This window comes from Oncorhynchus mykiss, chromosome 10 (assembly GCF_057628025.1).
Source record: "Oncorhynchus mykiss isolate SJ-2025 chromosome 10, ASM5762802v1, whole genome shotgun sequence".
NCBI classification, from domain to species: Eukaryota; Metazoa; Chordata; class Actinopteri; order Salmoniformes; family Salmonidae; genus Oncorhynchus; species Oncorhynchus mykiss.
Genome location: NC_143031.1, coordinates 59760653 through 59781941, shown reverse-complemented (window position 1 = coordinate 59781941; position 21289 = coordinate 59760653). Strand labels below are relative to the sequence as shown.

At 45.2% G+C, this 21289-nt stretch overlaps 1 protein-coding gene across 1 annotated transcript; it reads right to left on the bottom strand.

The window, feature by feature from the left end:
- Positions 1–238: 238 nt before the first annotated feature.
- LOC110492873 (uncharacterized) lies at positions 239–20656 on the bottom strand. Its single transcript, XM_090188538.1, has 11 exons — positions 20646–20656; positions 7147–10508; positions 6881–6945; positions 6534–6688; positions 5469–6118; positions 5238–5302; positions 4924–5078; positions 3552–4225; positions 1574–1632; positions 1351–1484; positions 239–1221 (listed from the first exon to the last, which is right to left on the bottom strand). The coding sequence occupies exons 1-2, from the start codon at positions 20654–20656 to the stop codon at positions 7373–7375; spliced, it is 3147 nt and encodes a 1048-aa protein (XP_090044664.1). The 3' UTR covers positions 239–1221; positions 1351–1484; positions 1574–1632; positions 3552–4225; positions 4924–5078; positions 5238–5302; positions 5469–6118; positions 6534–6688; positions 6881–6945; positions 7147–7372.
- Between the last annotated feature and the right edge of the window lie 633 nt (positions 20657–21289).

Here is a 21289-nt window from a genome sequence, read left to right as displayed (position 1 = left end):
ACAGTTTTGATTTATGTTCATCATAATCGATTACACCCCATATTATGCTACTTAGTAATAATATAGAAATATACTTTTCATACTACAAAAACAAGCATACAACGTTGTAGGAGATTTCTAAACTAAACTATTTTCAATTGAAGAAACTTATTTTGTGGAGTGATTGATACTACTAAAGGACAGAAGGAAACTTAAAAAGAGACAATTTCATGGCATTAATTAAGGAGCTTGATGGAGGTTGGTTTATGGTTTATATTTTTGTACAGTATAAATATAAGATTACTGTTTATAAATTTAATTTGGGGTGCAGGTTTGTAAATTGTTACTCACATGGTAACTCATACTATAAATGTTTTATGAATAAATTATTCAACCCAATTACATGACCCAAAAAAGAATTATATTTAAAACAGTAATGAAGAAAATGTACTTCTACGTGTTTTACATATTGGATTGAATATTAACAAGATAAGAAGTTACAATGTTTTTAAAACAGTGCAGTGCTCAGCATTACTTCATCGGCCCCTTTGACACACTTCAGTGATTTGCCCAAAATAACTCAAAGTAAATATCATAAAGGTATTTGGTATTTGGTCTTGGTGAATTTAAAAACAGATATAAAGTAGTTACAATCAGTTAATAACTAAAAATGCAACTATGATCATATAACACAATAAAAAAAAGGAAAGGTTTTCTAATCTTTCAGTTATTTTCCATATTAATCTAACAGATAAAACATGTGCAACCTGCTGTGTGCAAGATGCAAATAAATAAGTCATGTCTTTGAGAGCCTATATGGTTAAGTATAAATACAGTCACTTGAAAGAAAAGGTATATGCATTTAATATTCATAAGCAGAAAAATAAGCAGAAAAAAAAACTATATGATGTCACAAATATCATACTTGACATCAAAATGTACAATTAGGTGTGTTTTGTTTGTGTATGTACTTGGGGGAATGTACATGAAATACATATATATTTTGGCAATTAACACAGGCACAATCCATTGTGCATTCTTCTCCCAAAGCAGGTCCTTAATCTTAAGGCTGTCTCTATGAGAGCTGGAAAATCGTTCATTGGTGAAAAAAATGCCATAGGAGCTATGACACAGGCTATTAGTTAGCCAGCAACTGTACCATTAGCAGTGCCAAAGTGAGAGGCAAGAAAGCCAGACAGAAGGAAGTGGGTCGGGGAGCACTTCCTGAATTGACTGATGACTCTGAAAAAGTAGGAAAAATAAAGATATGGTTCAGTGAATGATGAAAGTAGATTGTCTTTTCATGTTTCAGTTCAAATGTTGACTTTGCTCTTACATATGTGTAGTTGTATTGTGACAATTAATACATACCAACAATGACGCTGCCCGGTAGGATTTCCAGGGAGGTGGAACTGATGGCGAAAGTTGTCTGTGAGCTGCATGCGCTGGGAACCAAAGATTTGTCACTGAACACGAGGGTCATGTTGGTAACTACAGATCCACTCCTAGGAAAGAAAATGGACAACCCACAGAAATCATTATCATCACTGTCATAATCAAAGTATTCAAGTCGGTAATGAGAATTCATACTTACTTGAATGAGTTGACAATGGAACGAAGGAAGCTTGGGGTTCTAGCAAAAATCTTGTTCACCTGCATTGAAATATTAAAATATGATTATCAAAGCTTAACAGAGTCAAAGAGTCAAAACACCAAGCGCTACAAGAAGGTGCCCCAGACTCGTCTGCTAATTGGGATACTTTAGCTGTTTTTTTTCTGAGAGAGGGAAATGGTGTAAATCAAGAGGACTTGATGTGTTCTGAAAAATGAGATGTTGAGGATTATAATAAATTACGCTTTGATGTCATAGAACAAAGCCCAGACTGCTCAAGATTGACCTTGAAATTGGATGCCTGTCCATGTCGTAAAGACATCAGGAAATCCCATAATCCCATAACAACAGATACAAAGGTTGCAGGTTCAATACCAGTTGTAGACACTAGTCTATTAGGTTTTTGTTTCAACTCTATCCCAAACATTAACCGTTAACTTAACCTTTCAGAATGAATGCCTAAACATACTGTTTTAACCCTATCCAAAACCTTAACCATTAAAATGTGTCATGCTATACATGAATGCTGACATACAATACAACGTCAAATTTCGAAGTTGCTCCAAACTTCAAATTTCAAAGTTAGGAATACGCCACTCAAAAACAGACTTGTATTATTTGTTTCATTAGTCAATTGTTGATATAATCCTCAAAATGTTTGCATGTCAGCAATCACATTTTCAAGATATAAACCTCTTGAAACTAGGGGGCACTATTTTCATTTTTGGAAAAATAACGTTCCCAAAGTAAACGGGCTATTATTCAGGACCAGATAGAATATGCATATAATTGACAGCTTAGGATAGAAAACACTCTAAGGATTCCAGAACTGTTAAAATATTGTCTGTGAGTATAACAGAATTGATATTGCAGGCGAAAGCCTGAGAAAAATCCAATCAGGAAGTGACTCTTATTTAGAAACCTCTGCCTTCCTATGCGTCCCTATTGAGCAGTGAAAGGGATATCAACCAGATTCCTTTTTCTATGGCTTCCCTAATGTGTCTAGTGTCACAAGACATAGTTTCAGGCTTTTATTTTGAAAAATGAGCGTGAGCGACAACATTGCGTCAGTGGTCAGCTGGTGGCTCTCAGAGTGATATGTTTCTCTCGCTCCTACTAAAAAGCCAACTGACCCGGTTGATATATTATCGAATAGATATTTGAAAAACACCTTGAGGATTGATTATAAAAAACGTTTGCCATGTTTCTGTCGATATTATGGATCTAATTTGGAATATTTTTCGGCGTTTCTCAGTCAAACGTGAAGAACAAACAGAGCTATTTGGCTACAAAAATATTTTTTATGGAAAAAAGGAACATTTGCTATCTAACTGGGAGTCTCCTGAGTGAAAGTATCATTTCAAAATCTGAGATGACAGGGTGATTAACAAAAGGCTATGCTGTGTTTCAATATATTTAACTTGTGATTTCATGAATATGAATATTTTCTAGTAATATTTTTTGTCCGTTGCGTTATGCTAATTAGTGTCAGTTGATGACACTTCTCCCGGATCAGGGAGCGGTAGTTCCAAGAGTTAACATTCAAAATACAGAAACACAGCAGGTATGATCCATTTTGCATCATAAGATGCTGTGTTTGCTTCATATGATGCTAAATTCATCACACTGGCTATATTTCTGCATTTAAAAGTTGTTTAATATCTTAATGACTTGATTACTGACATACAAAACTGTAAATATTTCCCATGTTGTGCACATTGTACTCTCTGTTGCCCATAATAGCTGTTAGGCAGGCACAAGGGTTCATAGGTAGGCACAAGGGTTCATGTTCACTAAGAAAACCGTAAAAAAAATCTGGACATTGTTCTCAACGGGGAGGTCCAAGAGTACGATAACTTTGTACTGAATAATCTTTGGTTCTATCTAACAATAAGATGCCCACTGATATCCAGTCTCTTTGGTGTGGTGTGTATTGATGAAAAGGCATTTGGATACTTACCTCTGAGACCACTTTGCCAGCCAGAGCCTTGAATGCTGAAGAGGACGGGTTGGCAAGATCCGAGGTGAATATCTCATTGAGACTGAACCGAAGAATCAGGGTTCCTTCACTAGGAGAAGGAGGGTCAGTTGGTGCGAAAGCAGTGGTGGTGGCTGCTGCCGGACCAGTGGTGGTGGTGGCTGCTGCCGGACCAGTGGTGGTGGTGGTTGCTGCCGGAACAGCGGTGGTGGTGGTGGTTGCTGCCGGAACTGCGGTGGTGGTGGTTGCTACCGGAACAGAGGTGGTGGTGGTTTTTACCGGAACAGCAGTGGTGGTGGTTGCTGCCGGAACAGCGGTGGTGGTGGTTGCTACCGGAACAGCAGTGGTGGTGGTTGCTGCCGGAACAGCGGTGGTGGTGGTTGCTGCCGGAACTGCGGTGGTGGTGGTTGCTACCGGAACAGAGGTGGTGGTGGTTTTTACCGGAACAGCAGTGGTGGTGGTTGCTGCCGGAACAGCGGTGGTGGTGGTTGCTGCCGGAACAGCGGTGGTGGTGGATGCTGCCGGAACAGCGGTGGTGGTGGTTTTGGCCACTGCAGGAGGGGTCGTGGTGACTGCCAGTGTGGTGGTGGTCACAGCTGCAGTTGGAGCAGCAGTTGTTGCAGCTGAGGTGGTTGCATTAGTCATTGTAGTAGCGCCTGCAAAAATGCAACATTCAATGCAATGTTTACATTTTGCAATTAATAAAAAAAATATATATATATATTGGTCACATACACGTGTTTAGCAGATGTTACTGTGTGTGTAGCGAAATGCTTGTGCTTCTGGTTCCGACAGTGCAGCAATATCTAACAAGCAATATCTAACAATTTCACAACATATTCCGCAAACACACAAATCTAAGTAACGAATGGATTTAAGAATATATAAATATATGGGTGAGCAATATCAGAGTGGCATAGACTAAGATACAGTAGAATATTATAGAATACCTTAATAAACATATGAGATGAAGTGCCTGATCAGTTGTGTTTTGGGATCTCATGAAGGACAGAATAACAACATAACTGTATATTTGAATGTATATACAGTATTTCCCAGTTGTCAGGGTCATACCCACATTTTGGGGAACTGATATGATTAAAATTGAAACCATTTGTGAGAAGATGTAATGTGCTGGTGAGTTACCGTTGCTCTGATATCTAATAGTGCTTCCCAGCTGTAATAAATAACACGTACATTTTCTGGGCTAACAATGTGAGAAAAAATACATAAAAAAACGAAACACTGCAAAGTCTCCTAAGAACTAGAAGCGAGGCAGCCCTATCTTTCGGAGCCATCTAGTGTTTTGAGTGTGTGAGAATAGGTAAAGCGATGTGTTGATGAATTGTCTTACGTAAGACCACAATGGAGGATGAATTGATAGGTAAGGTCAGGCCAGACGTGTTGGAAGTAATGGCAGTTTGTAACGTTTGTGCTACCAGGCTATCGTTAGGCACTGAGCTGATGTTGTTGAATATCAACGTAGAATCCACCACAATTGACCCTGACCTGAAAATAATATGAGAAAAATGTTAAGAACTTTTACAAGCATTACTTCAGTAACAACCCACTCCCAAGGCATACTAAATAACAATACTCATTGAAATGTTATTTTTCTCCATCATCCACACTGTTTCAAAGTCATTCAGATGATAATTATGTACCCACCTGAAACTATTGACAACAGTTCGAAGGAATCTGACTCCAAATAGAGCCTTGAACAAATTATCCAGCTGAAAAAAATGTATACAGAAGTTATATGATAATAACAATTCAACAATGTAAGGCTGGTATCAAGATGCCATATGATGAATTTTGACGAAGATGATCATGATTATGATTTTTGTCATGCGTCTTTCAAACAACTAACGACACTGTATTAAATTGAATGAAAGTTACCTGTGTAGTCACATGATTTGCCAAAGCCAGGAACTCTGGTGACCTGCTGTTGCTCAGAGAGCTATTGAAGGTAGATGTCAGGCTGAACTGCAGTGACAGTTGTGGGCTGGTCAGTGGCGCCTCTGTTGCACGGGATGCCGTTGTAGTTGGCACTTGGGTAGTTGGTACCGGCGTAGTTGGTAATGGGGTAGTTAGTACTTCGGTCAAATTGGTTATTGGAGCGGTTGGAGCTAGAGATGTTTTTACTACTGCAGTAGTTGGAGGAACTGTTGTGCTGACTACTGGGGTAGTTGGAGTTGCTGTTGTGTTGACTATGGGGGTAGTTGAAGGAGCTGTTGTGTTGACTATTGGGGTAGTTGACAAAGATGGGGTTGTAGTTGATAGTGTTGAAGTTGTATTGCTTTGTGTTAGAGGTCCTGATGTGACATTGACAGCATTTTGGGCTGATGTTAACACATTTATGGGCGCTGATGTTCCATTGGGCACTATGTGTGTTGTTGACAGGTTCACAGGATCCGATGTTGCATTGACAACCATGTTTGTAGTTGACCTGTTTGAGGGGGCCGAAGTTGCGTTCATGACCGTATATGGTGTTGATATTGGAGGATCTGGAGTAGAAGTTGTAGTTGTAGCTGAGGTTGAAACGACTCCTGGAAGACAGCAAATCACCAGATACCATTATGTGTGTATAACAGAAGATGTATTGATCTTAAAGAAAAAAAGAAACATTAAGCATTGCACACAGCTTTGACAACATCTGATCACTGTTAACGATCAGAATTTTATTGTGACATGACAAGATAGAATAGATTACTTGATGTCCAATCAATAATCGTTTACAGGAATTTGTTTCAGTTGTTATAATATTCTTAGAATGTTAAACAGTTAAGTAATATAGAGACCAGATTAATATAATTAATTGAGTATACTCAAACTTAGGACAGTAAAATGCAGATATATAAAGAAGTGCAGCTGTATGATAACTTGATATTTAAAACACCTGAGGTAGAGAGAGTGCAGGGAAATACTAAGTAACTTAGAGTTCAGAATATTAAGGTGTCGTACTTGTTGCCACGATAGAAGTTGTGTTCAGTGGGAGAGAGATAGAAGAGCTGTTGCTTGAGATGTTCTCTATCAAGGTTTCAACAACTGCACTGGACTCAGGGACTGAGCTGTCATTGTTAAATATCAGCTTAGCATCTACCACAACCGAACCTTGACTGGAAAACCAAAAAATGAAAAACAATTAATATGATACCAGTAAAGCAGAATCATATTTAAATGCTATGACAATTATGAACACTTAAACAAAATAATGAGTTCCCTTTAAAATAATTGATGAATACAATTATCTTAAAATGTATTCCAATAATGGCCCAAAATAAAAATAAAACTCAAGAATAACTACGTACCTGAAACCTAGAACCTCTGTGCGATTAAAACTGGATCCATATTTGTTTCGATAAACTTTGTCCAGCTGTAAAAGTAATATAAGCAATTTTAGCAATTTATCTTGAGAACTGAAATGTTGACATAAACAATTTGAGGGAATGTGTTTGACATAATGACAAATATAAAAACTTATTTGGGGGATGAAATGCCCCTTTAAGAACCTGACAGCAGTACAACTGAAGATGAACAGTATAATTGAAAGACTGGAAAGTAAAACAGTATTTACCGCTGTAGCCACAGTATTTGCTAATTCTTTGAACTCTGGTGAAGAAACATTTTTCAAATCTGCTTTGAAGTTTTGCTCCAATTTGAACTCCAACTTAACCTCTGGTGGTGGAGGGGCAGGTTTTCTGATAGTGGTTGAGGAACCAGTTGTAACTGTGGTCAGAGCAACTGTGGTTGTTGTGGGAGTAGCTGTGGTTGTTGTGGGAGAAGCTAAGGTTGTTGTGGATTTAGCTGTTGTTGTTGTTGTGTGAGCAGATGTGGTTGTTAGGGGAGCAGCTGTGGTTGTTGTTGGAGCAGCTGTGGTTGTTATAGCCGCAGTTGTTGTTGTTGTTGGAGCAGCTGTGGTTGTTATGAGGGAAGATGTTTTTGTGCTCGGAGCAGCTGTGGTTGTTTTTAGAACATCTGGGGTTGGTGATGGAGCAGCTGTGGTTGTTGTTGGAGCAGCTGTGGTTGTTGTTGGAGCAGCTGTGGTTGTTGTTGGAGCAGCTGTGGTTGTTGTTGGAGCAGCTGTGGTTGTTGTTGGAGCAGCTGTGGTTGTTGTGAGAGCAGCTATGGTTGTTATGGGAGCAGCTGTGGTTGTTGTTGGAGCAGCTGTGGTTGTTGTTGGAGCAGCTGTGGTTGGTGTTGGAGCAGCTGTGGTTGTTGTTGGAGCAGCTGTGGTTGTTGTGGAAGCATCTAGGGATGTTGTGGGAGCAGCTGTGGTTGTTAGGGGAGCAGCTGTGGTTGTTGTTGGAGCAGCTGTGGTTGTTGTTGGAGCAGCTGTGGTTGTTGTTGGAGCAGCTGTGGTTGTTGTGAGAGCAGCTATGGTAGTTATGGGAGCAGCTGTGGTTGTTGTTGGAGCAGCTGTGGTTGTTGTTGGAGCAGCTGTGGTTGTTGTTGGAGCAGCTGTGGTTGTTGTTGGAGCAGCTGTGGTTGGTGTGAGAGCAGCTATGGTAGTTATGGGAGCAGCTGTTGATGTCGTAGCAGCAGCTGTGGTTGTTGTGGAAGCAGCTAGGGTTGTTGTGGGAGCAGCTGTGGTTGTTGTTGGAGCAGCTGTGGTTGTTGTTGGAGCAGCTGTGGTTGTTGTTGGAGCAGCTGTGGTTGTTGTTGGAGCAGCTGTGGTTGTTGTTGGAGCAGCTATGGTGGTTGTTGGAGCAGCTGTGGTTGGTGTGAGAGCAGCTATGGTAGTTATGGGAGCAGCTGTTGATGTCGTAGCAGCAGCTGTGGTTGTTGTGGAAGCAGCTAGGGTTGTTGTGGGAGCTGCTGTGGTTGTTAGGGGAGCAGCTGTGGTTGTTGCTGGAGCAGCTGTGGTTGTTGTTGGTGCAGCTGTGGTTGTTGTTGGAGCAGCTGTGGTTGTTTTTGGAGCAGCTGTGGTTGTTGTTGGAGCAGCTGTGGTTGTTGTTGGAGCAGCTGTGGTTGTTGTGGGAGCAGCTGTGGTTGTTAGGGGAGCAGCTGTGGTTGTTGTTGGAGCAGCTGTGGTTGTTGTTTGAGCAGCTGTGGTTGTTGTGAGAGCAGCTATGGTAGTTATGGGAGCAGCTGTGGTTGTTGTTGGAGCAGCTGTGGTTGTTATTGGAGGAGCTGTGGTTGTTGTGGGAGCAGCTGTGGTTGTTAGGGGAGCAGCTGTGGTTGTTGTTGGAGCAGCTGTGGTTGTTGTTGGAGCAGCTGTGGTTGGTGTGACAGCAGCTACGGTAGTTATGGGAGCAGCTGTGGTTGTTGTTGGAGCAGCTGTGGTTGTTTTTGGAGCAGCTGTGGTTGTTGTTGGAGCAGCTGTGGTTGTTAGGGGAGCAGCTGTGGTTGTTGTTGGAGCAGCTGTGGTTGTTGTTGGAGCAGCTGTGGTTGGTGTGACAGCAGCTACGGTAGTTATGGGAGCAGCTGTGGTTGTTGTTGGAGCAGCTGTGGTTGTTTTTGGAGCAGCTGTGGTTGTTGTTGGAGCAGCTGTGGTTGTTGTTGGAGCAGCTGTGGTTGTTGTGAGAGCAGGTATGGTAGTTATGGGAGCAGCTGTGGTTGTTGTTGGAGCAGCTGTGGTGGTTGTTGGAGCAGCTGTGGTTGGTGTGAGAGCAGCTATGGTAGTTATGGGAGCAGCTGTTGATGTCGTAGCAGCAGCTGTGGTTGTTGTGGAAGCAGCTAGGGTTGTTGTGGGAGCAGCTGTGGTTGTTAGGGGAGCAGCTGTGGTTGTTGCTGGAGCAGCTGTGGTTGTTGTTGGAGTAGCTGTGGTTGTTGTTGGAGCAGCTGTGGTTGTTGTTGGAGCAGCTGTGGTTGTTGTTGGAGCAGCTGTGGTTGTTGTGAGAGCAGCTATGGTAGTTATGGGAGCAGCTGTGGTTGTTGTTGGAGCAGCTGTGGTTGTTGTTGGAGCAGCTGTGGTTGTTGTGGGAGCAGCTGTGGTTGTTAGGGGAGCAGCTGTGGTTGTTGTTGGAGCAGCTGTGGTTGTTGTTGGAGCAGCTGTGGTTGGTGTGACAGCAGCTATGGTAGTTATGGGAGCAGCTGTGGTTGTTGTTGGAGCAGCTTTGGTTGTTGTTGGAGCAGCTGTGGTTGTTGTTGGAGCAGCTGTGGTTGTTGTTGGAGCAGCTGTGGTTGTTGTGAGAGCAGCTATGGTAGTTATGGGAGCAGCTGTGGTTGTTGTTGGAGCAGCTGTGGTGGTTGTTGGAGCAGCTGTGGTTGGTGTGAGAGCAGCTATGGTAGTTATGGGAGCAGCTGTTGATGTCGTAGTAGCAGCTGTGGTTGTTGTGGAAGCAGCTAGGGTTGTTGAGGGAGCTGCTGTGGTTGTTAGGGGAGCAGCTGTGGTTGTTGCTGGAGCAGCTGTGGTTGTTGTTGGAGCAGCTGTGGTTGTTGTTGGAGCAGCTGTGGTTGTTGTTGGAGCAGCTGTGGATGTTGTTGGAGCAGCTGTGGTTGTTGTTGGAGCAGCTGTGGTTGTTGTGAGAGCAGCTATGGTAGTTATGGGAGCAGCTGTGGTTGTTGTTGGAGCAGCTGTGGTTGTTGTTGGAGCAGCTGCGGTTGTTGTGGGAGCAGCTGTGGTTGTTAGGGGAGCAGCTGTGGTTGTTGTTGGAGCAGCTGTGGTTGTTGTTGGAGCAGCTGTGGTTGTTGTTGGAGCAGCTGTGGTTGTTGTGAGAGCAGCTATGGTAGTTATGGGAGCAGCTGTGGTTGTTGTTGGAGCAGCTGTGGTTGTTGTTGGAGCAGCTGTGGTTGTTGTTGGAGCAGCTGTGGTTGTTGTGAGAGCAGCTATGGTAGTTATGGGAGCAGCTGTGGTTGTTGTTGGAGCAGCTGTGGTTGTTGTGAGAGCAGCTATGGTAGTTATGGGAGCAGCTGTGGTTGTTGTTGGAGCAGCTGTGGTTGTTGTTGGAGCAGCTGTGGTTGTTGTTGGAGCAGCTGTGGTTGTTGTGAGAGCAGCTATGTTAGTTATGGGAGCAGCTCTGGTTGTTGTTGGAGCAGCTGTGGTTGTTGTTGGAGCAGCTGTGGTTGTTGTTGGAGCAGCTGTGGTTGTTAGGGGAGCAGCTGTGGTTGTTGTTGGAGCAGCTGTGGTTGGTGTGAGAGCAGCTATGGTATTTATGGGAGCAGCTGTTGATGTCGTAGCAGCAGCTGTGGTTGTTGTGGAAGCAGCTAGGGTTGTTGTGGGAGCAGCTGTGGTTGTTGTTGGAGCAGCTGTGGTTGTTGTTGGAGCAGCTGTGGTTGTTGTTGGAGCAGCTGTGGTTGTTGTTGGAGCAGCTGTGGTTGTTGTTGGAGCAGCTGTGGTAGTTATGGGAGCAGCTGTTGATGTCGTAGCAGCAGCTGTGGTTGTTGTGGAAGCAGCTACGGTTGTTGTGGGAGCTGCTGTGGTTGTTAGGGGAGCAGCTGTGGTTGTTGCTGGAGCAGCTGTGGTTGTTGTTGGAGCAGCTGTGGTTGTTGTTGGAGCAGCTATGGTTGTTGTTGGAGCAGCTGTGGTTGTTGTTGGAGCAGCTGTGGTTGTTGTTTGAGCAGCTGTGGTTGTTGTTGGAGCAGCTGTGGTTGTTGTGAGAGCAGCTATGGTAGTTATGGGAGCAGCTGTGGTTGTTGTTGGAGCAGCTGTGGTTGTTGTTGGAGCAGCTGTGGTTGTTGTTGGAGCAGCTGTGGTTGTTGTTGGAGCAGCTGTGGTTGTTGTTGGAGCAGCTGTGGTTGTTGTGAGAGCAGCTATGGTAGTTATGGGAGCAGCTGTGGTTGTTGTTGGAGCAATTGTGGTTGTTGTTGGAGCAGCTGTGGTTGTTGTGGGAGCAGCTGTGGTTGTTAGGGGAGCAGCTGTGGTTGTTGTTGGAGCAGCTGTGGTTGTTGTTGGAGCAGCTGTGGTTATTGTTAGAGCAGCTGTGGTTGGTGTGAGAGCAGCTATGCTAGTTATGGGAGCAGCTGTGGTTGTTGTTGGAGCAGCTGTGGTTGTTGTTGGAGCAGCTGTGGTTGTTGTTGGAGCAGCTGTGGTTGTTGTTGGAGCAGCTGTGGTTGTTAGGGGAGCAGCTGTGGTTGTTGTTGGAGCAGCTGTGGTTGGTGTGAGAGCAGCTATGGTATTTATGGGAGCAGCTGTGTATGTCGTAGCAGCAGCTGTGGTTGTTGTGGAAGCAGCTAGGGTTGTTGTGGGAGCAGCTGTGGTTGTTGTTGGAGCAGCTGTGGTTGTTGTTGGAGCAGCTGTGGTTGTTGTTGGAGCAGCTGTGGTTGTTGTTGGAGCAGCTGTGGTTGTTGTTGGAGCAGCTGTGGTAGTTATGGGAGCAGCTGTTGATGTCGTAGCAGCAGCTGTGGTTGTTGTGGAAGCAGCTACGGTTGTTGTGGGAGCTGCTGTGGTTGTTAGGGGAGCAGCTGTGGTTGTTGCTGGAGCAGCTGTGGTTGTTGTTGGAGCAGCTGTGGTTGTTGTTGGAGCAGCTATGGTTGTTGTTGGAGCAGCTGTGGTTGTTGTTGGAGCAGCTGTGGTTGTTGTTTGAGCAGCTGTGGTTGTTGTTGGAGCAGCTGTGGTTGTTGTGAGAGCAGCTATGGTAGTTATGGGAGCAGCTGTGGTTGTTGTTGGAGCAGCTGTGGTTGTTGTTGGAGCAGCTGTGGTTGTTGTTGGAGCAGCTGTGGTTGTTGTTGGAGCAGCTGTGGTTGTTGTTGGAGCAGCTGTGGTTGTTGTGAGAGCAGCTATGGTAGTTATGGGAGCAGCTGTGGTTGTTGTTGGAGCAATTGTGGTTGTTGTTGGAGCAGCTGTGGTTGTTGTGGGAGCAGCTGTGGTTGTTAGGGGAGCAGCTGTGGTTGTTGTTGGAGCAGCTGTGGTTGTTGTTGGAGCAGCTGTGGTTATTGTTAGAGCAGCTGTGGTTGGTGTGAGAGCAGCTATGCTAGTTATGGGAGCAGCTGTGGTTGTTGTTGGAGCAGCTGTGGTTGTTGTTGGAGCAGCTGTGGTTGTTGTTGGAGCAGCTATGGTTGTTGTTGGAGCAGCTGTGGTTGTTGTTGGAGCAGCTGTGGTTGTTGTTTGAGCAGCTGTGGTTGTTGTTGGAGCAGCTGTGGTTGTTGTGAGAGCAGCTATGGTAGTTATGGGAGCAGCTGTGGTTGTTGTTGGAGCAGCTGTGGTTGTTGTTGGAGCAGCTGTGGTTGTTGTTGGAGCAGCTGTGGTTGTTGTTGGAGCAGCTGTGGTTGTTGTTGGAGCAGCTGGGGTTGGTGTGAGAGCAGCTCTGGTAGTTATGGGAGCAGCTGTTGATGTCGTAGCAGCATCTGTGGTTGTTGTGGAAGCAGCTAGGGTTGTTGTGGGAGCAGCTGTGGTTGTTAGGGGAGCAGCTGTGGTTGTTGTTGGAGCAGCTGTGGTTGTTGTTGGAGCAGCTGTGGTTGATGTTGGAGCAGCTGTGGTTGTTGTGAGAACAGCTATGGTAGTTATGGGAGCAGCTGTGGTTGTTGTTGGAGCAGCTGTGGTTGTTGTTGGAGCAGCTGTGGTTGTTGTTGGAGCAGCTGTGGTTGGTGTGAGAGCAGCTATGGTAGTTGTTGGAGCAGCTGTGGTTGTTGTTGGAGCAGCTGTGGTTGTTGTTGGAGCAGCTGTGGTTGTTGTTGGAGCAGCTGTGGTTGTTGTTGGAGCAGCTGTGGTTGTTGTTGGAGCAGCTGTGGTTGGTGTGAGAGCAGCTATGGTAGTTATGGGAGCAGCTGCTGATGTCGTAGCAGCAGCTGTGGTTGTTGTGGAAGCAGCTAGGGTTGTTGTGGGAGCAGCTGTGGTTGTTGTGGGAGCAGCTGTGGTTGTTAGGGGAGCAGCTGTGGTTGTTGTTGGAGCAGCTGTGGTTGTTGTTGGAGCAGCTGTGGTTGGTGTGAGAGCAGCTATGGTAGTTATGGGAGCAGCTGTGGTTGTTGTTGGAGCAGCTGTGGTTGTTGTTGGAGCAGCTGTGGTTGTTGTTGGAGCAGCTGTGGTTGTTGTTGGAGCAGCTGTGGTTGTTGTTGGAGCAGCTGTGGTTGTTGTGAGATTAGCTATGGTAGTTATGGGAGAAGCTGTGGTTGTTGTTGGAGCAGCTGTGGTTGTTGTTGGTGCAGCTGTGGTTGTTGTTGGAGCAGCTGTGGTTGTTAGGGGAGCAGCTGTGGTTGTTGTTGGAGCAGCTGTGGTTGTTGTTGGAGCAGCTGTGGTTGGTGTGAGAGCAGCTATGGTAGTTATGGGAGCAGCTGTTGATGTCGTAGCAGCAGCTGTGGTTGTTGTGAAAGCAGCTAGGGTTGTTGTGGGAGCAGCTGTGGTTGTTAGGGGAGCAGCTGTGGTTGTTGTTGGAGCAGATGTGGTTGTTGTTGGAGCAGCTATGGTTGTTGTTGGAGCAGCTGTGGTTGGTGTGAGAGCAGCTATGGTAGTTATGGGATCAGCTGTGGTTGTTGTTGGAGCAGCTGTGGTTGTTGTCGGAGCAGCTGTGGTTGTTGTTGGAGCAGCTGTGGTTGTTGTGAGAGCAGCTGTGGTTGTTATGGGAGCAGCTGTGGTTGTTGTTGGAGCAGCTGTGGTTGTTGTGAGAGCAGCTATGGTAGTTATGGGAGCAGCTGTGGTTGTTGTTGGAGCAGCTGTGGTTAATGTTGGAGCAGCTGTGGTTGTTGTTGGAGCATCTGTGGTTGTTGTTGGAGCAGCTGTGGTTGGTGTGAGAGCAGCTATGGTAGTTATGGGAGCAGTTGTTGATGTCGTAGCAGTAGCTGTGGTTGTTGTGGAAGCAGCTAGGGTTGTTGTGGGAGAAGCTGTGGTTGTTAGGGGAGCAGCTGTGGTTGTTGTTGGAGCAGCTGTGGTTGTTGTTGGAGCAGCTGTGGTTGGTGTGAGAGCAGCTATGGTAGTTATGGGAGCAGCTGTGGTTGTTGTTGGAGCAGCTGTGGTTGTTGTTGGAGCAGCTGTGGTTGTTGTTGGAGCAGCTGTGGTTGTTGTGAGAGCAGCTATGGTAGTTATGGGAGCAGCTGTTGATGTCGTAGCAGCAGCTGTGGTTGTTGTGGAAGCAGCTAGGGTTGTTGTGGGAGCAGCTGTGGTTGTTAGGGGAGCAGCTGTGGTTGTTGTTGGAGCAGATGTGGTTGTTGTTGGAGCATCTGTGGTTGTTGTTGGAGCAGCTGTGGTTGGTGTGAGAGCAGCTATGGTAGTTATGGGAGCAGTTGTTGATGTCGTAGCAGTAGCTGTGGTTGTTGTGGAAGCAGCTAGGGTTGTTAGGGGAGCAGCTGTGGTTGTTGTTGGAGGAGCTGTGGTTGTTGTGGGAGAAGCTGTGGTTGTTAGGGGAGCAGCTGTGGTTGTTGTTGGAGCAGCTGTGGTTGTTGTGAGAGCAGCTATGGTAGTTATGGGAGCAGCTGTGGTTGTTGTGGTAGCAGCTGTGGTTGTTAGGGGAGCAGCTGTGGTTGTTGTTGGAGGAGCTGTGGTTGTTGTTGGAGCAGCTGTGGTTGGTGTGAGAGCAGCTATGGTAGTTATGGGAGCAGCTGTGGTTGTTGTTGGAGCAGCTGTGGTTGTTGTCGGAGCAGCTGTGGTTGTTGTTGGAGCAGCTGTGGTTGTTGTGAGAGCAGCTGTGGTTGTTATGGGAGCAGCTGTGGTTGTTGTTGGAGCAGCTGTGGTTGTTGTGAGAGCAGCTATGGTAGTTATGGGAGCAGCTGTGGTTGTTGTTGGAGCAGCTGTGGTTAATGTTGGAGCAGCTGTGGTTGTTGTTGGAGCATCTGTGGTTGTTGTCGGAGCAGCTGTGGTTGTTGTGGAAGCAGCTAGGGTTGTTGTGGGAGAAGCTGTGGTTGTTAGGGGAGCAGCTGTGGTTGTTGTTGGAGCAGCTGTGGTTGTTGTTGGAGCAGCTGTGGTTGTTGTTGGAGCAGCTGTGGTTGTTGTTGGAGCAGCTGTGGTTGTTGTTGGAGCAGCTGTGGTTGTTGTGAGAGCAGCTATGGTAGTTATGGGAGCAGCTGTTGATGTCGTAGCAGCAGCTGTGGTTGTTGTGGAAGCAGCTAGGGTTGTTGTGGGAGCAGCTGTGGTTGTTAGGGGAGCAGCTGTGGTTGTTGTTGGAGCAGATGTGGTTGTTGTTGGAGCATCTGTGGTTGTTGTTGGAGCAGCTGTGGTTGGTGTGAGAGCAGCTATGGTAGTTATGGGAGCAGTTGTTGATGTCGTAGCAGTAGCTGTGGTTGTTGTGGAAGCAGCTAGGGTTGTTAGGGGAGCAGCTGTGGTTGTTGTTGGAGGAGCTGTGGTTGTTGTGGGAGAAGCTGTGGTTGTTAGGGGAGCAGCTGTGGTTGTTGTTGGAGCAGCTGTAGTTGTTGTGAGAGCAGCTATGGTAGTTATGGGAGCAGCTGTGGTTGTTGTGGTAGCAGCTGTGGTTGTTAGGGGAGCAGCTGTGGTTGTTGTTGGAGGAGCTGTGGTTGTTGTTGGAGCAGCGGTAGTTGTTGTTGGAGCAGCTGTGGTTGGTGTGAGAGCAGCTATGGTAGTTAGGGGAGCAGCTGTGGTTGTTGTTGGAGCAGCTGTGGTTGTTGTTGGAGCAGCTGTGGTTGTTGTTGGAGCAGCTGTGGTTGTTGTTGGAGCAGCTGTGGTTGTTGTGAGAGCAGCTAGGGTTGTTGTGGGAGCAGCTGTGGTTGTTGTGGGAGCAGCTGTGGTTGTTAGGGGAGCAGCTGTGGTTGTTAGGGGAGCAGCTGTGGTTGTTGTTGGAGCAGCTGTGGTTGTTGTTGGAGCAGCTGTGGTTGGTGTGAGAGCAGCTATGGTAGTTATGGGAGCAGCTGTGGTTGTTGTTGGAGCAGCTGTGGTTGTTGTTGGAGCAGCTGTGGTTGTTGTTGGAGCAGCTGTGGTTGTTGTTGGAGGAGCTGTGGTTGTTGTGGGAGAAGCTGTGGTTGTTGTTGGAGCAGCTGTGGTTGTTGTTGGAGCAGCTGTGGTTGTTGTGAGAGCAGCTATGGTTGTTATGGGAGCAGCTGTGGTTGTTGTGGTAGCAGCTGTGGTTGTTAGGGGAGCAGCTGTGGTTGTTGTTGGAGGAGCTGTGGTTGTTGTTGGAGCAGCTGTGGTTGTTGTTGGAGCAGCTGTGGTTGGTGTGAGAGCAGCTATGGTAGTTATGGGAGCAGCTGTGGTTGTTGTTGGAGCAGCCGTGGTTGTTGTTGGAGCAGCTGTGGTTGTTGTTGGAGCAGCTGTGGTTGTTGTGAGAGCAGCTGTTGATGTCGTAGCAGCAGCTGTGGTTGTTGTGGAAGCAGCTAGGGTTGTTGTGGGAGCAGCTGTGGTTGTTGTGGGAGCAGCTGTGGTTGTTAGGGGAGCAGCTGTGGTTGTTAGGGGAGCAGCTGTGGTTGTTGTTGGAGCAGCTGTGGTTGTTGTTGGAGCAGCTGTGGTTGGTGTGAGAGCAGCTATGGTAGTTATGGGAGCAGCTGTGGTTGTTGTTGGAGCAGCTGTGGTTGTTGTTGGAGCAGCTGTGGTTGTTGTTGGAGCAGCTGTGGTTGTTGTTGGAGCAGCTGTGGTTGTTGTTGGAGCAGCTGTGGTGTTTGTGAGAGCAGCTATGGTAGTTATGGGAGCAGCTGTGGTTGTTGTTGGAGCAGCTGTGGTTGTTGTTAGAGCAGCTGTGGTTGTTGTTGGAGCAGCTCTGGTTGTTGTTGGAGCAGCTGTGGTTGTTGTGGGAGCAGCTGTGGTTGTTGTGGGATCAACTGTGGTTGTTGTTGGAGGAGCTGTGGTTGTTGTTGGAGCAGCTGTTGTTGTTGTTGGAGCAGCTGTGGTTGGTGTGAGAGCAGCTATGGTAGTTATGGGAGCAGCTGTGGTTGTTGTTGGAGCAGCTGTGGTTGTTGTTGGAGCAGCTGTGGTTGTTGTTGGAGCAGCTGTGGTTGTTGTTGGAGCAGCTGTGGTTGTTGTGAGAGCAGCTGTTGATGTCGTAGCAGCAGCTGTGGTTGTTGTGGAAGCAGCTAGGGTTGTTGTGGGAGCAGCTGTGGTTGTTGTGGGAGCAGCTGTGGTTGTTAGGGGAGCAGCTGTGGTTGTTAGGGGAGCAGCTGTGGTTGTTGTTGGAGCAGCTGTGGTTGTTGTTGGAGCAGCTGTGGTTGGTGTGAGAGCAGCTATGGTAGTTATGGGAGCAGCTGTGGTTGTTGTTGGAGCAGCTGTGGTTGTTGTTGGAGCAGCTGTGGTTGTTGTTGGAGCAGCTGTGGTTGTTGTTGGAGCAGCTGTGGTTGTTGTTGGAGCAGCTGTGGTGTTTGTGAGAGCAGCTATGGTAGTTATGGGAGCAGCTGTGGTTGTTGTTGGAGCAGCTGTGGTTGTTGTTAGAGCAGCTGTGGTTGTTGTTGGAGCAGCTGTGGTTGTTGTTGGAGCAGCTGTGGTTGTTGTGGGAGCAGCTGTGGTTGTTGTGGGAGCAACTGTGGTTGTTGTGAGTGCAGCTGTGGTTGTTAGGGGAGCAGCTGTGGTTGTTGTGGGAGCAGCTGTGGTTGGTGTCAGAGAAGCTGTGGTTGTTGTTGTGGCTGCTGGGGGTTGTGTTGTTTCGATGACCTCTGTAAATATAAAATGGATTGTTAGGTATTCTATTGATCAATGGGTGTTCTATAGGATTTAATTATACCCAATGTTTATTAACTGTACAGTGTCTAAACATTGTGTAATACTCTAAACAAGTTCTTACAGTCAACTAAGTTATAGAAGTTTCATCAACAATGTTGAGGACATAGGGTTTTGCTTCTTGTTATTGAGCATAAGTTAAGAAGGTAATGTGTTTTCTCTTCAGAATATTTTTTTTTTACAACCACATTTGTTGCTTTGTTTTCTATGTCAAGTATCAATAATAAAAGACAGATAATCAACTCCAGGCTGCGTAGTTAAATGGAAATGACCTTCGTCACCTGTTTGGGACCGTATCACACCCCCTACGTTGTGATTTATTTTAATAGAATTGCACAGTCTTGAATGAACCATTCCTTGCATATGCAAGTTATAATGAACTGATATGTTATAACAAATTAGTAACAGGAAATCTGTGATGAACAACTAGTGCAAATAATATGTGTGTCTCACTTGTTGCCACAATGGAGGCTGTGTTCACAGGGAGAGAGAAATTAGAGCTGTTGCTTGAAACTGCCTCTGTCATCGTGGCAGCCACATCACTGTTCGCAGGGACTACGCTGGTATCGTTAAATACCAGCTTAGTGATTACCACAACTGAACCTTGACTGGAAAACAACCACAATTATTATTTTAAATTATGATTTCATCAACAGATCAGATTCATGTTTAAATTCTATGATAATTATGAACAATTAAACAAATTACTTCTACCTTAAATAGAACCCCAAACACGATGTCAGAAAAACATGCTTACAAGTAGTTCTTACCTGAAACCTATAACTTCTATGCGAACGAAACTGGATCCATATTTACTTTTGTACACATTTTCCAGCTGTAAAAAAATAATATGAATATATCATAATTTATACATGAATATGTCCTGAGACATTGCGAAGGTTTTACATTGAAATATACTTTACAACTCACCCTAACCCTAATTTAAAGGTTTGCTTATCATTATGAAATGTTTTCTTCATTACTTGTAAACTACTTTTAAGTCAATATATCAATCAATCATTTAAATTCAGTCGAAGCAATCATTGAGCAGAAAAGTTTTAGATTTTATTCTCTGACTTAATAGCATGTTATTTTGTTTACTGAATTGACTAGACTAAGCCTTTTTTGTTAAGGAATCTAAAAGTATGATATTAAAAGGGTTGAAAATGAAAGTAAAACAGTATTTACCGCTGCAGCCACAGTATTTGCTAATTCTTTGAACTCTGGTGAAGAAACATTATTCAAATCTGCTGTGAAGTTTTGCTCCAATTTGAACTCCAACTTAACCTCTGGTGGTGGAGGGGCCGGTGTTGTGATGGTGGTTGAAGAACCAGTTGTAACTGTGGTCAGAGCAGCTGTTGTTGTTTTTGGAGCAGCTGTGGTTGTTGTGGCAGCAGAAGTGGTTGTTGTGGCAGCAGAAGTGGTTGTTGCTTGAGCAGCTGTGGTTGTTGCTGGAGCAGCTGTGGTTGTTGTGGGAGCAGAAGTGGTTGTTGTGGGAGCAGAAGTGGTTGTTATGGGAGCATATGTTGTTGTTGCTGGAGCAGCTGTGGTTGTTGTGGGAGCAGAAGTGGTTGTTGTGGCAGCATATGTTGTTGTTGCTTGAGCAGCTGTGGTTGTTGCTGGAGCAGCTGTGGTTGTTGTGGGAGCAGCTGTGGTTGTTGTAGGAGCAGCTGTGGTTGTTGTAGGAGCAGCTGTGGTTGTTGTAGGAGCAGCTGTGGTTGTTGTAGGAGCAGCTGTGTTATTATTGAATACTAGCACAGTATATACCACAACCGAACGTTCACTGCAAAACAAAACCTTTTTTATTAGTCCATTAGCAAATCATGTTCATATTATTATTATTATTATTGTTGGGATTATATTCATTCAAATACATGACTTAATAACCTCTAAATGAATTGATGAATATAATGTGAATCTACAAAAGAAACCCAAGAATGTTCCAATGTCAATAACTACCTACCTGAAACCAAGAACCACTGTGCGATTGAAACTGGATCCATATTTGTGTTTGTAATCACTGTCCAGCTGTAAATATAAGTGTTATGTATAATATTTAGTCATGAATAGATCCTAAAACATTGAAAATCTATCAGAAGGTACAACTGAAGAGCAATAGTATAACATTAAAAAAAGGCATAACTAATCATTAATCAAAATCATTGACTTTATTTGAAGGTCTACTTATTAACTAAATCAAATTTACCACTGTAGCCACACTTGCTGCTAATGCTTGAAAATGTGGTGATGATGCATTATTCAAGTCTGCGGTGAAGTTTTGCTCCAATTTGAACTCCAGCTTAACCTCTGGTGGTGGAGGGGCTGTTGTTGTGGAAGTAGAGTTGTTGCCTGGTTGTGGAGAAAGTGTTGCTTTTATTGTCGATGTAGCATTAGCATATGACGTCATTGCAATGATATGTGTAGTTGGAGGTAGGGGTCTGTGAGGGACTGATTTCTTCATCCCACTACCGCCCACACCAGTAGGTTTTCATACCACACTCCACCAGCACCCGCTTTCTTTCTGTCCAACTCCCACCCACTACCACAAGATCTGGTCCCAAACCCAACAGCAGCTCTGCAATATTATTTTAGGCGTATGTGATGCAGCTCACTTGCCAGCCATGCTCCCAGATATGTTGCGCCCTATAGGCAGGTGTGCATCTTTCACTGGGGACAGGGGGGGACATGACCCCCCTCACACACACACATCCTCAAATAGCCTTTTTGTCCCCCCCAGTTATATCATTGCACTGTAACACAAAAAACACCACAAAGTGTGCCGACAGTCTTTGTGAAAGAAAAGCTTCACGGGAGAGATGAAGAAAGGCAACTGCTGGGAGACGGCAGTGCAGCTTGTAAATAGTCCTAGCTGGTAAATAGTCCTAGCTTCTCTAGGTTTTGTAGCTGATGAGGAGGAAGAAGATGGCGGACAAGGAAGAAAGGGGAACATATTATTAATATAGTAGATATGAAGAGGGGGGTTATGGTTGTGTTGCAGATCATTCTGGACTCAATAGAATTTAATGGAAAATAATGTATTGTGTCATTATGGAGTCACTTTTATTGTAAATAAGAATAGAATATGTTTCTAAACACGTCTACATTAATGTGGGTTCTACAATGATTACAAATAATCCTGAATGAATCTTGAATAATGATGAGTGATAAAGTTACAGACGCACAAATATCATACCCCTAGGACATTCTAACCTCTCACCATTTGAATAACAGGAGAGGTTAGTATTACTTGGGGGGA